Consider the following 15733-nt stretch of genomic DNA (forward strand, 5'->3'; position numbering starts at 1 on the left):
TTGGCTTCCAGAATCTCTCTCTCATATTTTCCTACGTCGTTGGTGCCGACATCTACCATGATAGCCGGCTCCTATTTTAGCCAAAAGAACTTCTTTCAAAAATTGGAAAAAGGATCCATCTGAAGAAAATAAGTGAAAGCATAAGCATTGGCAATTTAGTGGTAAAACACTGATAAAACAGACAAAAGGAGAATTTGAAAAGAAACCGGTTAAATTCGTAATAAAAACTTTAAAAAATATATCTGAAGCAGGAAGCCTTTGAAGGAGTCGATTACTTTATTAGATGATCAAGGGGTTACAGGGGTACTTAGGGAAGACAAGGCCATAGCGGAAAGACTAAATTAATTCTTTGCTTTGGTGTTTACTGAATAGGATGTTAGGGAGATACCCATGCCGGAAACGGTATTTAATGGTAATGATTTGGAAGAACTGAAACAAATCAAGGTGAACCTGTTAGATGTGATAGGGCAGATTAACAAATTAAAGAGTAGCAAATCACCTGGACTAGATGGTTTGCATCCCAGAGATGTAAAAGAACTCAAAAATGAAATTGAAGATCTGTTACTAGTAATTTGTAACCTATCATTACAATTATCTCTTGTACCTGAAAATTATTGGGTAGCCAATTTAACCAAAGATCTTTAAAAAGGGCTCCAGGGGTGATCCAGGAAACTATAGGCCGGTGAGTCTGACTTCAGGCACAAGAAAAAAATTGAACAAGCTATTCTATAGGAACAAAATTACAGAACATATAGAAAGACATGGTTTAATGGGACATAGTCAGCATGGATTTACATAAGGGGAAGTCTGCTTCATAAATTGGCTACATTTTTTTTGAAAGAATTACTAAACATGTGGCTAATGATGAGCTGATGAATATAGTGTATTTGTATTTTCAGAAGGCATTTGACAAACTCTCCCATGAGAGATTCCTGAGAAAATTAAAAAGTCACGGGTTAGGAAGCAATTTCCTGTTGTGGATCTTATTTATTTATTTACTTATATGGCATTTCTTATATGCTGCCCATTCACAGCCCTGAGCGGTGTAAAGCATTCACAGTCAATGCTAAAGAAATGGTGACGCTGAAGCTCAAGACATTAAACATATAACAGCAAAGCCCAATGAGTTAGTGCGAGCAGTGAAAAACAGCAGCTCAATCCATGGCTAAGAACCTCCACGGTAAGCCTTCAAGTGCCAAATGCTAGCTCAAAAAAATGTTTACTGCATCGTCTTGAAATCTTTAGTGCAAGTGGACAGACACAGTGATACAGGCAATGTATCTTCTTGGTGTTTGGTTAATTGCCAGGTTCTTGTGGCCTGGTTTGGCCTCTGTTGGAAACAGGATGCTGGGCTTAATGGACCCTTGGTCTGACCCAGCATGGCAATTTCATATGTTCTTATGTTCCACAACATTGATCCTGCAACAGAAAAAGTCCTCTCACGGACCAGTGAGCTTTACAAAACGGATAGATGGAATATCCACTAGGCCTCTTTGTGAGGATTTCAAAGCTCAGGATCAGCAGGGTTGGAATCAAGATAGCGTTATGAGAAGACTAGCCAAAAGGAGCTCTGTTATCGCATAATAGTTTTACCTTTTCTTTTTTCTGGCTTGACGATAGTGAAGCGAAAGGGGAAGCTGTGGCATGTGCCACCTACTATCCCTCAGCCAGTCCCGACATGTCACGCTGCAATTCCAGACTTCTTTCTTTCATCCCTGTTGGCATCAGAAGGAGCAGCACAGCAGCCAGAGGCATTCAAGGAAGTCTCTCTGACTCTCGACAGCAGGATTTCTCCTTCCCTGGCAGTTTTGTTGATGGCGTCATCAGTCTCTGCTGAGGTTCCCACTGACTCTGGTTTGGAAAGAAGCACAAAGTGGAGGGTGGCCTTGATGGCTAAAGGAACAACATTACCAGACTCTGACCAGGGTGGAGTTCGGAGCCAGCTGCAAGAGGGAGACATAGAATGCAGCCTTGAGGAGTGTAGCCTTGAGGAACAATACTGTATCTCCGGTGCCCGAGTTTTCTACCCAGCACTCAGGTATGTCCTCGGAGGCTCCAGTTGTAAGGCCTCTTATACACAAGCCATCCTCCATCATCTTGGATAGTATCTGGACTGTCTTATTCTCGATGGAGCATACCCTGTGTTCTCTGACTTTTTCTATTATTTATTTATTTATTTATTTAATGTCTCTTATATACCGATGTCCGTTTGCACATCGCATCGGTTCACAGTAAAACATGAACTTTATGGGCGAAGCCCTTACAGAGAACAGATAAAATAGATAAATACAATTAACTTTATTAATAATTGATTTTGGCCCATTCTTAGCAAATTATAAATTTGAATCAAAAGACTGAGAAATTGTCTGATGTTCAATCAGTACTTTTACAAGATAAGCTTGTGAGCCACAATTTCTATATTTAAATTTTAGAAAATGTTGTCAAAATGTTAAATCTACGAGTTCTAAATTTTCCAGTGGTTTCTATGATTTCTGCAGCAGAATTATTTAAATCGTATAACCTTGGATTTCGCAAAGAGTTGTGCCCTGCATCAGGAAGCTTTTCTACTTCTTGATAATAGAAGAACAGAAGCTGGAGTTGCTGGCCAGGTACCATCTCAAAAGGAGAGTGCTCCTTCAGATATTTCAGCTATCTTGGAATCTACGGTGGTAGATGAAGCAGATAGGGCCTCTCTTAATGACATTTCCTCTCAGCAGGATCGTGACTTGCTTCTACAGCTGTTTTTTCACAGTGCACAAGTTTTGTGTATAGGGTTCAAATTTAAGATATTTCCTGATTTTTGTCTAGCTACCCAGGAATGTAGAAGAAAAGTTTTAGTAATGTGTCAAGAGGTTATAGATATGGGGGCTCATTTTTTCCTTAAATAGCCTTGTAAATATTTGGTAAATTTTGTTTCAGAAAAGTTTTTCTTTGAATCCTCTCAACGTTTTCTTTATTAATTCCAGAGCTCCTAGTAGGGCTGTTGGGCCTTTTGGATCTTGAAACGTGTTTGGGGTAGGTGGATTGTGGGTCTTATCTTGCTTTATATTTTGGGGATTATCTTCCAGATACGGATTTTCTTATTGTTTTTTTCTTTGAATTCTCCTTAGTTTTTTTTTTTGTCTCCCTCATTTTATAGTGTAGTTTATATAAGTAATTGACAGTTTATTGCGGTTTTTTTCTCTTTTCTTTGTCATCTGATTGATAACTTTTTTCTTACACAATACTCTTGTATTTAATTTTGTGAAAATTATAAATAGTTAAAAAAAAAAAAAAAAAAAAAAAAGCTCAGTCTCAGCTATCTAAACATAGTGTAGAATTTTCCCATGCAGGTGAATCACTTCCAAGCAACTTATGATCCAGTAGCTCATCTTATACTGAATACGCCATTGGGAGCTAGCATTGGAGACCGGATCTCAAAAGGGACAGGATGGAGGCGACCAAAATGGTGGGGGGTCTCCATCAAATGACTAAGTACCTAAGGATGAATACCCTGGAGGAGAGGAGGTGCAGGGGACATATGAAACAGACCTTCAGATACCTGAAAGGTTTTAATGATGCACAATCGACAAACCTTTTCTGTTGGAAAGGAATCAATAGAACTAGGTGTCATGAAATGAAACTCCAGGGAAGACGACCCTGAACCAATGTCAGAAAATATTTCTTCACGGAGAGGGAGGCACATGCCTGGAATGCCCTCCCAGAGGAGGTGGTAAAGACGAAAACGGTGAAAGATTTCAAAGGGGCATGGGATAAACACTATCAATCTCTAAAGGCTAGAGGATAAAAACGAAGAAATGAGTACATGGGGGTAACGTGCTAGTGTGGTGGTTACTACCCTTAAGAAATAAGCCACAACTTCATCATTGCTTTCTGCATCAATGGCAGGGAGAAAGGAAGAAAAGGGAATTAAATCTAGACAGCAAATAACTAGGACACTGAATTTTGTGGTCTGGGAAAAATAAACATAGGGGTAACTTGCTGATGCGGCTGTTACTGCCCTTAACCAAAAAGCCTGAAAATCTAGATGCAACTCCAACATTACTTTCTGCTTCTACGGCAGAAGGTAACAGGGAATTTGGACTCTTAACAGCAACCAATAAGGGCCCTGACTTTGATGGCTGGGAAAACTGATAAGAATGGGGGACTTGTGTGGCTCAACAGAAACTACCATAAACTTGCTGGGCAGACTGGATGAACCGTAAGCCTTTTTCTGCCATCATTTCTATGACATTCAGCTGTTTTTCCCTTATAAATCTTCCTGGTCTGATACTTTTTCTCTGATTCAAGTATACATTAGTACAATTGAACAGTGGATGGCCCATAACCGTTTAAAGTTGTACAAAAAGAAAACAGAACTTCTTTGCCTACCTTTTATATCAAATCCCACCAATGCTCCTCCGACCAGTGTAAACTTAGGTAAAGAAGTGATTCAGGTCACTAAGTTAGCACGTGATCTTGGAGTGTGGATTGATTCTAATCTTTCTTTAAAGCAACATATTTCCAAAGTGGTAAAAAATTCATTTTTCAAGTTGCACGTTTTAAAACGCTTACGTCCTCTGTTATTTTTCCATGATTATCGTTCAGTATTGCAAGCGCTGATTCTGTCAGGCCTAGATTATTGTAATGGTTTATATATAGGACTACCAGAAAACACCATCAGGCCAGTACAACTGGTCTTAAACTCTGTCGCCAGACTTCTTACTGGTACTCCTTTAAAACAACATATTTCACCAATCTTGTATAAACTACATTGGCTTCCAGTCAAATATAGAATTCAATATAAAATTATCATGTTGATACACTCTTTGTTAAACATCACTGACTCCACTTGGCTTTGTTCCACATTACGACTATATAAACCTCAGAGAGAGCTCAGATCAACAGGCAAGAATTTATTAGAAATTCCCTCAGTAAAAAATGCTGTGCTGAACGTGACAAGGAATAGAGCTTTTTCAGTTGCTGGTCCCATCTTATGGAATGCTTTGCCAGATCCTTTAAGGTTAATATGCAGTCGAAAAGAGTTTAAGAAGGCATAGAAAACCTACCTTTTCCAGGAAGCATTTAAGGAATTCGAACCCCATAGCCAAATTAAGTAAGGTCAAATTATCCTTTTTTAGTTCTTGAATACTACTAAATATGTAAAATGATTTTGTCTGCTTAATTTATTTCTGATCTTTTAGTTTTTAATTGTAAGTGGCCAACTCTTTCTATGATATCACTTTAATTTTATTGATTACATAATATATTGTATTTTTATTCTTAATTTGTTTTAATTTGTTAATTTTTTAATTTTTAATTTTTATTTTTATTCAACCAATTTAATTTCTAATATAGTTTGGGTTTAAAGTTTATTTTATTATTACTATTGTAAACCGCTTTGGTCGGTGTTTTTCACTGGTAAACGGTATATAAATAAGGCTAAATAAAATAAATAAATTTCTATGTCTATGCAAACTGATTAAAAGATAGGAAACAGAATGTAGGATTAAATGATCAGTTTTCTCAGTGGAGAAGGGTAAACAGCTTTTAAAATTCACCTTTTAGAGTACTGCGTGCAGTTCCGGTCACCACATCTCAAAAAAGATATAGTTAAATTGGAAAAGGCATAAAGAATGGCAACCAAAATGATAAAAGAGATGGATTAGCTCCCCTATGAGAAAAGGCTAAAGAGGTTAGAGCTGTTCAGCTTGGAGAAGAGAAGGCTTAGGGATAATATGATAGAGGTCTATAAAATCATAGGTGAATTAGAATGGGTTAATGTGAATCGATCGTTTACGCTTTTAAAAAGTACAAAGACTAGGGGACACTCCATGTGGTTGGTAAATTTCACATTTAAAACAAATTGGAGAACCTTCTTTTTTGCTCAAGACTCAGTTAAGCTCTGGAATTCATTGCCAGAGGATGTGATAAAACCAGTTAGCATAGCTGGGTTTTAAAAAGGTTTGGACAAGTTCCTGGAGGAGAAGTTCATAAATTATCGACCAGGTAGACTTGGAAAAAGCCACTACTTAGCAGCATGGGATCTGTCTACTGTTTGGGATCTTGCCAGGCACTTGTGACCAGGATTGACCACTGTTGGAAACAGGATACTAGGCTTGATAAGACCCAGTATGGCAATTCTTAGTTCTTATGTAAAGGATCGTTCTCATGAAGAGACGAGAGACAAGTGGAGACTAATCATGATTATTGAACTTTAATCAAATTCTCAGAGGGAGATTGAATGGGCCCATGCCCTGAGTCTTTTATGTATCTAGCAGCACCTCTGTTTTTGTGTCTGATTACAGGAAGAGGATTTGACAATTTAACTTCAGTCTACCTCGCACGGCACATACCTACAGGAACACTGGTGACGGTGAAACTTACAGATCTGGAAAGCTGCTCGGAAGAACAAGTACATATCCTACAGGTAAGGGAAGAAGCCTATTTAAAGTTTCTATAATAAGGATAGTAGACAGAGACCATTGGTGCTTGTATGGGCTTGGTTCCTACCTTGTGATATGCACAAGAGACTACCAAGTGCCAAAAGTATCTGGGAGTACTGGGACAGATAATTGTAGGCCAAATAATAAGCAGGAAATATTAAGCCAAAAAAAACCTGAGGACTTCACCCCTGATATTATGCTTCATAGATTAGCAACAATGGACCATCTGGGGTGGTTACAAATTCTTATTGATGCTTAATCAGATCTGATAATTAAGGCTGGGCACCTCATTTAAACCCGGGTGCTGCATAATACCTGAGGACGTGTGATAGCAAAATACTCATAAGATGCTCCTTTACTCAATTAAGGGTGATGTCTCCAATTTTTATAATAGTCAAAGAACTATTTCCTGTTTCCAGTTAAGTAGTCCATGGTTGTCCTCATCTGCTCCTAAAATGTTTTTGAACAATTGCTTTTCTAGCTATTACCCACTGCTTAGCATAGCTTTACCAAAATTATCAGACTTTGCACTTTGGAGATAGCTACTTAAATGTTTTCAAAGTATGTGATTGTAAAATGTCCTGCTTAGAAGCAGGGCCGGTGCAAGGGTATTGGTCGCCCTAGGCGAGCCTTCTACCTTGCGCCCATCCCATCCCCCAGTCGCACCCACCTCCCCAGTCTTGGCTCTGGCTCCTACTGCATTTGCGTCTGCCGAATCTCTACTCCTCTGCTGCTCGTGGCCCCCACATGGCTACTCTTCGGCACCCCCTAAGGGTCAGTGCCTAAGATGACCATCTAGTTTGCCTAATAGGACATGCCGGCCCTGTTTAGAAGAAAGGTGCTTATATAAATACTAATCATATATCCAAAAAAGATCCTGAAGTATATACCAAAACTAAGCGTTTTTGGCTAGCTCCATGGCCCCCCATTACCATGAAAAGCATATTCAGTTTCTTTTGCTATGATGAACTGATGAAGCAGCAAGGGAGGCTGTCTAACCAAGCCGTGGAGGCAACAAAACAGAGTTAGAAGCCAAATGTCCAATCTGGATTCTTTATTGGACAGAGACAAATATCTTTTAACAAGCCCGACTCAGGCCGAGTTTTGCCCTCTTACAATGGGGCTGCATCAGGGGCTACACCATATAAACAAATAAGACATACTAATAAAGAAAATAGAAATCATAATAAAACATAATTTAAAATGGTAACATATATATATATATATATATATATATATATATATATATGTGTGTGTGTGGTGTAACATGTAAACCTGAAAAGTGATATATATGAAACTGTGAATTTGGGAAAATATTGGATGTATGTTAATAAAAATGTATTGCCTTTACCTCAGCTTAATCATTTTGGAATTTCTGAGTGTCCGGGTTGAAAGTTATGATTATGCATCAAATGGTCTGTGAATATGTTAAAAGAAACAAAGTTTAAAAATAAACAAACTATCTTTGAAACCTTTGTGTGATCGGCCTGAGTCGGGCTTGTTAAAAGATATTTGTCTCTGTCCAATAAAGAATCCAGATCGGACATTTGGCTTCTAACTCTGTTTTTTTGCTATGATGAGACTCCTTCCTCAGTCCACCTTACTTCCAGAGTGTAGTTAATATTATCTCAAGGACGTGGCTGATTTTTAATACAGAGCTTAGCAGAAAGACTTTTTTTTTTTTTGCATTACTTTGTGACTGATGAGATTCCAGTCTCAGGAACTGTAGTGTACCCTTAGTGCACTTTACCTCGGAAAATTCACTGTCTCTGCTCATTGTGATATTATAAACCTAGGCTGGGTGTTAGAACCCCATGGTCACATTTACCCCAGTGATTTACACAGTGCTAAACATAGAACTGACAGGGGCAGAAGTACCTTCTGGTTATTGAGAACCTTGTAGAAGAGAAGCATTAAAAGTGACTACATGAGCCTCAGAAAGTCAGCCCAATTGGTGATGAGGGTTTGCAACTCATTTTGAATACTGAGATAGGAGGAGCCTGAATCAGACATGCTTGTGGTCCTAGTTCATCCCTCTGGCCTACAATGGCCTGTACACCAAATAAGAGTCATTCCTCATCCTCCCCAGATTAATCTAGTTAGTAAGAAGCTGCAAATGATTTAACATGTTGTGTTGAAACTGAATGTTATCGCACATATTTTTATTTGACACTCCAGAATGAAGTGGTCCTGTCCCACTTTTTCCAGCACCCCAACATTTTGAAGCCAATAACAGCGTTTACAACTGGGAGCAGGCTTTGGGTCATCTCTCCCTTCATGACATATGGTGAGAATTTATGTTTTAAGTTAAAAAAAAAATTGAGTCTTTAATTAATCCTCTCTGGAAGACAACTTCATATTAATATCTTGATACTGCTAGGTCTGTATTATAGGCTTGATGAGGTGAGACTTAAGTGCATAAATGTGCATACCTATCTGGTAAAATGGTTCTCGGACAAGGGTGGTCATGGATGAGACTGGAAAGAAATGCACTCAGGAGTAATATAAAGAAACATTTCTTCACAGAAAGTATGGTAGATGCATATAACAGGCATACAGTAGAGTTGGTGAGAGCAAAAGTAGAATCAGAACTCAAAAAGGTATGGGACAAGCACAGAGGATCCTTAGCTCCTTAACATGCGACAGATAGGGTTTGTGGTAGGTAGGAAAATTGACAAACTTGCTGTGCTTGATTAGTTTTTTGTTTTGCTTTTTTTAAATCTTAAATCTTTATATTGGCAAAAGATAATGTAAACATCCCAAACACAGCATGTAATTTTTCCTTTTACATACTATGCAAGTAACAGTACATACACCAATTCACAGAAAAATACTATTACAGACACTCCACTTTTTTTTTTTTTTTTTTAATGTGCAGTCAGTTTCTGAGTTAGGTATGTAGATGTCGGTAAGGGTAGAGGACTGTGTGTGCTTATTCAGCACCATTCATCCAGTGAAGGGGCAGCTTAGAAATAATGCTCACATGTTGATCAGTGGCAGGCTCAAATGGAGTTCATTTCCTAAAATCAGGAGATCAGAATGTGCATGGAGTGTGGGAAAGCATTCAAAACTCACGTCATAGTCCCAGAAAAGCCTGCAGCCAAGCAGTGAGGTTAGATCCCAGGGTAATTCACTATCAGTGGGAGAATTGATTTGCGAGAAATTTATTTGAGCCTTAGCCAGACAAACTTTCAGCTGGAGGAGTGTTTTATGCATGCAGAAAACTGTGGTTAATGAGTTTGGGGCTTATCCATCCAGAAAATACACAGTGTGTCATAGGATTTCTGTGTTGATTGTATTCTTCATCCACGTGGCCTGGTTAGAGAAGTGCTTATCAAGGAGGAATCATTTTACAGGAATTACAGATGCCCTGCATTAGGAATCCAAATAAATTATTAGCTGTGAACCCCAGTGTTCATTTAATGTAGCAACTGTCAGACAAATCATATACTAGAATGACCTGAAAGTGATTCCTTGCAGTTTTTGAGGGTAATTTTCAAAGGGACGTCAGAGGGTAAAGTAGTGTTTTACCCCCAGAAATGACCCTTTAGAACAGTGTGGTACCAATAAGCATGTGAAATTATGCACAGACACACTCTTATACTTACAGGGAAGAAGCATTCAGGGGGTGGAGTCTGGGCTTGGTTGGGACTTAACATGCATCCTTTTTATTTTTAAAAATTATGCATGTAAATTCTCCTGGCAGAATTGTGTGCATCAGACAGGCGTAATTATGTGCACACGATTTTGCCGAGATAATTTTCAAAGCGGTCTTCGTGCATGTAGATCTGCTTTGAAAATCGGTGCAACTTCTGCATTCGTTTGCTGGCTGAATTATGTGCGAGGTTACAGAATTCCCCCCCCTTTTTAAAGTGAAAAACAGTAAGACTTGGGAAGAAATGGTGAGGAGTTAAGTAGTGATTGTTTTTAACAAAGTCAAGAGGATTCCTGGGGTGGGTTGGGTTTTTTTTGTTTTGTTTTTTTTGTTTTCAGTTTTAGCTGAGAGAAACCATATTCATAATTCTCACATTGTACGTAATCATCTGGGAATTTGGGAGAAATATGAGGACACTTTTTTCAAAGTGATTTCATTGGAGGAAAACTTTTCCTTTTTAGCCACATTGTGAGTAGGTGCTGCCACAGACATTCGGATTAGGGAAGGGAAAGTACGCATGCAGTTTGCATTTTAAAATTCTCGCGCATACTTTTTCACGAAAAATTCAACTCGAACAATAAGCGGGTGCAAGTGACTGCACGTGCTTTGTACCTACAGCAATTTTCAAAGAGCAAGCACACATGTATTTTTGCGTTGAGAATTGATGCAAAGGCCATAAAGGCTGCAGGTAAAAGGTACACCGGGCCTTTGTCCCAGTGCGCCGAGTTGTATTTATTTATTTAAGTGTTTGTATACCGCTTTTACAATTGAAAATTAATCAAAACGGTTCACAATATTAAACATAATCTGTGTAAAATAATAAAAGGCATAAAACATAGGGGTAAAACAGAAATAACACTAAACACAACTCTGCTACAAAATAAATACAGAAAGTGCCACTAGGTGAGGAGGTCAGGATGGGAGACATAGCAATACTAGAACCAGTACTAGCAGGGGAATTGAAAGCTTTCTGGAAGAAATGTGTTTTTAATGATGTCTTAAATGAGGAAATATTCAAAAGGATTTGTGACCAACCAAGTTCTAGATTTAGCTGGATACACACAGGGATTAAATATCTCCCTCCCACTCCAACCAAATAAGTTTTAGCTGTGTAAGTCATTACCCAGTTAAATAAAAAAAATTAAAAAAAAATGTGGCACAGGGTTGATTCAGGGGCAATTTAACATTTAGAGGGTGATTTTTAAAGCCATTCCCATGGGTAAATAGTGATTCATCAGGGAAAATTAGCCTTTCTTTAAAAAAAAATTTTTCTCTCCTCTTACAGACTAAAAACTAATCGGAGAAAGTTCTTTTTTACTCAAGGCACAATTAAACTCTGGAATTTGTTGCCAGAGGATGTGGTTAGTGCAGTTAGTATAGCTGTGTTTAAAAAAGGATTGGATAAGTTCTTGGAGGAGAAGTCCATTACCTGCTATTAAGTTCACTTAGAGAATAGCCACTGCTATCACTAGCAACGGTAACATGGAATAAACTTAGTTTTTGGGTAATTGCCAGGTTCTTATGGCCTGGATTGGCCACTGTTGGAAACAGGATGCTGGGCTTGATGGACCCTTGGTCTGAACCAGTATGGCATATTCTTATGTTCTTAAAAGTATGTGCAGGCTTCCATACTGCCCTTACTTTCAGCTGAGTTAGAGAGTCCTTCCCGAAGGGGTGTTAAGGTTGGGGAGTAAAACAGTGTCCATACATTCAGTCGGCAAATGCACATTCGCTGTTTTGCTTCTGTTCTGCCACCCACACTACTAGCAAGCGCCAAGTAGGTGGGTGATTTTAGCACACGTAGTTGGAGGCTGCTGCTTGTCAGAAGGAAATGCAGACGCTTTTCCTTTTCAAAATTGATTGCAGTGTGCTCTAACAAGTAAGTGCGTGCCTGTGCACCTTGCAGACAACCTGAGTTCTTCAAAATTTCACACTTAAAGATTACTTTTTTTTCCCCCCTAGGCTCAGCAGGTCATCTCCTGAAAACCTATTTCCCAGAAGGAATGAACGAGGCCTTAATTGGAAACATTCTATATGGAGCTGTGAAAGGATTAAACTATTTGCACCAAAATGGCTACATTCACAGGTATGAGGAAGGAGCTGTGTATAGTTAAATGACCATGTGCAGTAGCGGGTCTGGTCTGGTGTCATATTCTCTGGTGTCTCCTAATGATTTCCTGATGACTGTCACATAAAGAACTCCACAGGACAAGGAGAGGCGTAAAGCTGCACAAGAATACAGGAAAATACAGTACTACTTCCTAAAAAAAACCCCCACAGCTCAGCACAAATGTCTTTCTCCTCATAGTCTGTTACTTCACAGATTGATACCACAGATCCACTTCTCCTGAGATACTAAGGTCAAATCATTCATATTTGGTGTATCAGGGGAGTGGAACAAGATGGTGGCATGATGCGGCCATGCTCTCTGCTGAGCCCTGCATGTTTCCTGCGTTTCGTTTCTTGCTTGAATTATGCCTTCTAAAATGAAAGGAAAGGTCAAGGTTTTCCTCTCTGAGCTCTTACCTTCCCTGGACCAGCGTTCTATCATTGAGTTCATGGCTCCTATTTCTGTCATGGGGGAATTTGGTCCCAGTGCCGGTATCAGCTGGTGAAGAAGCATCTCTTACCTCCCTAGAAGATAGCTTACCGCCAGCAGAGCATGGCTCCACTCCTCTCGGAGCAACGGATATCATTGGCAGCGCTGCATCAAAGGGAGCTTCGGAGGATGGTGGTGCAAACACTGTTCTTTCAGAGACATGGGGGCTCTCTGGGGCAACAATGGAGGATTCATTTGTTTCGATCTGGAGGACCCAGGGATGAATCCCAGCCTTTGAATCACTCAGCAGCCGGAGAGAGTTTACTGCTTAAGAAACTGGTGATGGTAACGTTGGATACACTATGGGATCTTATGGTGAAGTTTGAGACAGCCCTTTCAGAATGCTCAATGAAAGTGAATCTTATCTTTAATAGGTTGGAGTCCTTAATATCTGACCTTGCTGTTTAATATCAAGAGGTGACTGTAAGGATTACAGTCCTGGAGAAAGATATTAAAACTTTGCAGTCTGTTAATGCTTCTCTCATTCAAGAATGTGGGATCCTTAATAGAAGGGTAGAATTTATTGAAAACAGACTGAGGCATTTAAACCTTCAGTTTCTTAATTAAGTGGACGTGAGGACCGCCTGGTAACTTGCCTGCCTGGTGCGAAGGTGGCAGACCTCACGCGTCACCTCGATAGGATTATAGACAGTGTTGGGGAGGAGCCAGCTGTCGTGGTACATGTGGGCACCAGCGACATAGGAAAATGTGGGAGAGAGGTTCTGGAAGCCAAATTTAGGATTTTAGATAGGAAGCTGAAATCCAGAACCTCCAGGGTGGCATTCTCTGAAATGCTTCCTGTTCCACGTGCAGGTCCCCAGAGGCAGGCAAAGCTCCAGAGTTTCAATGCGTGGATGAGACGATGGTGCAGGGAAGAGGGTGCGGGTGTTGGCCTTGGGCTGCTTGTGGGGCAAGGCTCATGGAACAACTCTGGCTGCGCATCCAGATGTGGTACGTTTCCTCCAAGGGGTGAAGCATTTGCACCTCATGGTTCGTAAGATGTGTCGTCATTGGAACCTTAATTTGGTCCTAAAGGGTATGTGTGAAACACTGTTTGAGCTTCTTAAGAGGGCCACTATAAAAGCTATGACTTTGAAGGTGGTTTTCTTGGTGGCGATTTGTTCAGCCAGAAGGGTTTCTAAACTTCAAACCCTATCATGTAGGGAACCATTTTAGAGTATTTCGGATTCTGGAGTCTCTCTGAAGTTGGTTATGTCTTTTCTGCCAAAGGTCATTTCAACATTCGACTTAATTCAGACAGTGGAGCTTCCGGCCTTTTCAAATTTAGAGCGTGGTAGATCTCATGCAAAGGAATTAAGACGCCTGGATGTGAGAAGGGCCTTGTTGCAGTATCTTGAAGTCATGAACAGTTTTAGGTTGTCTGATCACCTTTTTGTGCTATGGAAAAAGGGTCAGAAAGCGTCAAAGGCCACTATATCACATTGGTTGATGGAGGCTATTGGTTCCTTTGCCTACTTCCTCCCTTTTTTTTTTTTTTTTTTTTTTAAATAAACTTTAGAAAAGACAGACAAGAAACAGCAACTAATATCCTTATCTGAAGTTGGCAGAGGCTTCTCCCAAGTCTCCTGAGGAGAGGGAACCGGAGCACCAGCTGTCACCCCTGGCGTGAGTCAGCGAACTATGAAGGGTCCCCAACCCCTACTCATCCTCCTTTGAAAAACTAGGAGGGATGGTCCCAACCTCCTGGGAGGGAATATCACTTAATCTATCCTCTTCTATTTCTTCCTTTATTTTTTTTTTCCTTTAGGTACAGAACTGCAGGTTTAGCACCTCCTCCATCTGCTGGAAACAGAAATATACTGAGGAGCTATAGGTGGCACACCGGGTTAAGAGGTAGTGCATGCGAAGTTTTTCTCTGTTTCCATCTGTTGGAAGGGAGGCAAAACCCAGGAGTCTGGACTGATCTGTGGTACTACAGGAACAAATATTAGCAGGTAAGAACCAATTTTCCTTTCATATTCTGGATGCTTTTGCTCCCCAGTGAACACAGCTTCTCTGTAAACAGCCAGCCAGACCTTTGCATGCTGCAGTGCCATCTTTCGAAAGCCCCACAAGGTGGGTTTCTCCAGCCTCTTCCTAGTTTGCCCCTTACCAGCTGGCACTCAGGTTATCCTGATTTTGGTGGGCCTCAGCCCCCTGAGTGGCTTTCAGAGTGCGGTCTCCATGGCAGTCTTTTAGCTCCTTCTTCTCTGGTTTCTGTTTGTTTCTCTTTCAGCTGCCTCATTGGCCATACCTGTCTTTTCAGGTCTTGTCTACCTGGAACTACATTTCCCAGAGTCTCCAGTTTCCAAGCAGGTTCCTTCCCTTCCATTTCTTTTGGCGTGCCCTCTAATGGTCGTATGACATAATTCCAGGGAAGGAATGGGCACTCTTATACCATACTAGGCCTTGTTTACCACATTTAATTACTCTGAATGATGATCAGAAATGTTTATTCTTGTAGTTTTCTTATCATTAAGCGGGACTTCAGTTCTTCCAGCTCAGAGAGGCCTCTAATAGTAGCTGTACGTATTTTATAGATATAACTGTTCCCTGCCCCCCTTCTCTGATGCTTGCATGGTATATACTGATAAACATTTCAGTTGACTTTTTGTTACTCTGTTTTCTGATAATATGAACGTATATTTCTAATAGTATTTTATTGTTTTGTTTTCTGTGAGTAGTACACAAATTCTGGGTGAAGCACATTTGCCCACTGTAGTGGGCAATGTGTTGCTGGTCTCCAAAATAGTTTTAAGTAGTGAGCAGAAACAACAATTGTTCAGATATTACATTTTTGCACATTTCTACAATTTTATGTAACCCAAATGTTATAAATAAATGAGAGAATTTTGCTAAAGGACTAGCATTAATGTATTGTGGATAAGAACACAGCTTAGAGTAACTAGAATTGGATGCCTGAATAGATGCACAAGTGCACATAGTTCTGAATGTTGTTTGATGATGAATTTACAAATGTAGGATAATGCCTATGGATTTGACAGAATGTTTTCAGAACATTGGTGACAAATCTTAGTTTTCTGAAACACTTTT

General features: G+C 39.8%; 1 protein-coding gene across 6 annotated transcripts in view; it reads left to right on the top strand.

Annotated features, from left to right (window-relative positions):
* LOC115093880 (STE20-related kinase adapter protein beta-like) overlaps positions 1-15733 on the top strand; it is a 79839-nt gene that overhangs the window by 41247 nt on the left and 22859 nt on the right. For all 6 annotated transcript variants that reach the window (XM_029606264.1, XM_029606268.1, XM_029606265.1 and 3 more), the window contains 3 exons: positions 6288-6409; positions 8604-8712; positions 12043-12166. In XM_029606264.1, the coding sequence (XP_029462124.1) occupies positions 6288-6409; positions 8604-8712; positions 12043-12166 (355 nt within the window). The remainder of the gene's footprint in view (positions 1-6287; positions 6410-8603; positions 8713-12042; positions 12167-15733) is intronic.

The sequence above is a fragment of the Rhinatrema bivittatum genome, chromosome 6 (genome assembly GCF_901001135.1).
Source record: "Rhinatrema bivittatum chromosome 6, aRhiBiv1.1, whole genome shotgun sequence".
Lineage (NCBI taxonomy): Eukaryota > Metazoa > Chordata > Amphibia > Gymnophiona > Rhinatrematidae > Rhinatrema > Rhinatrema bivittatum.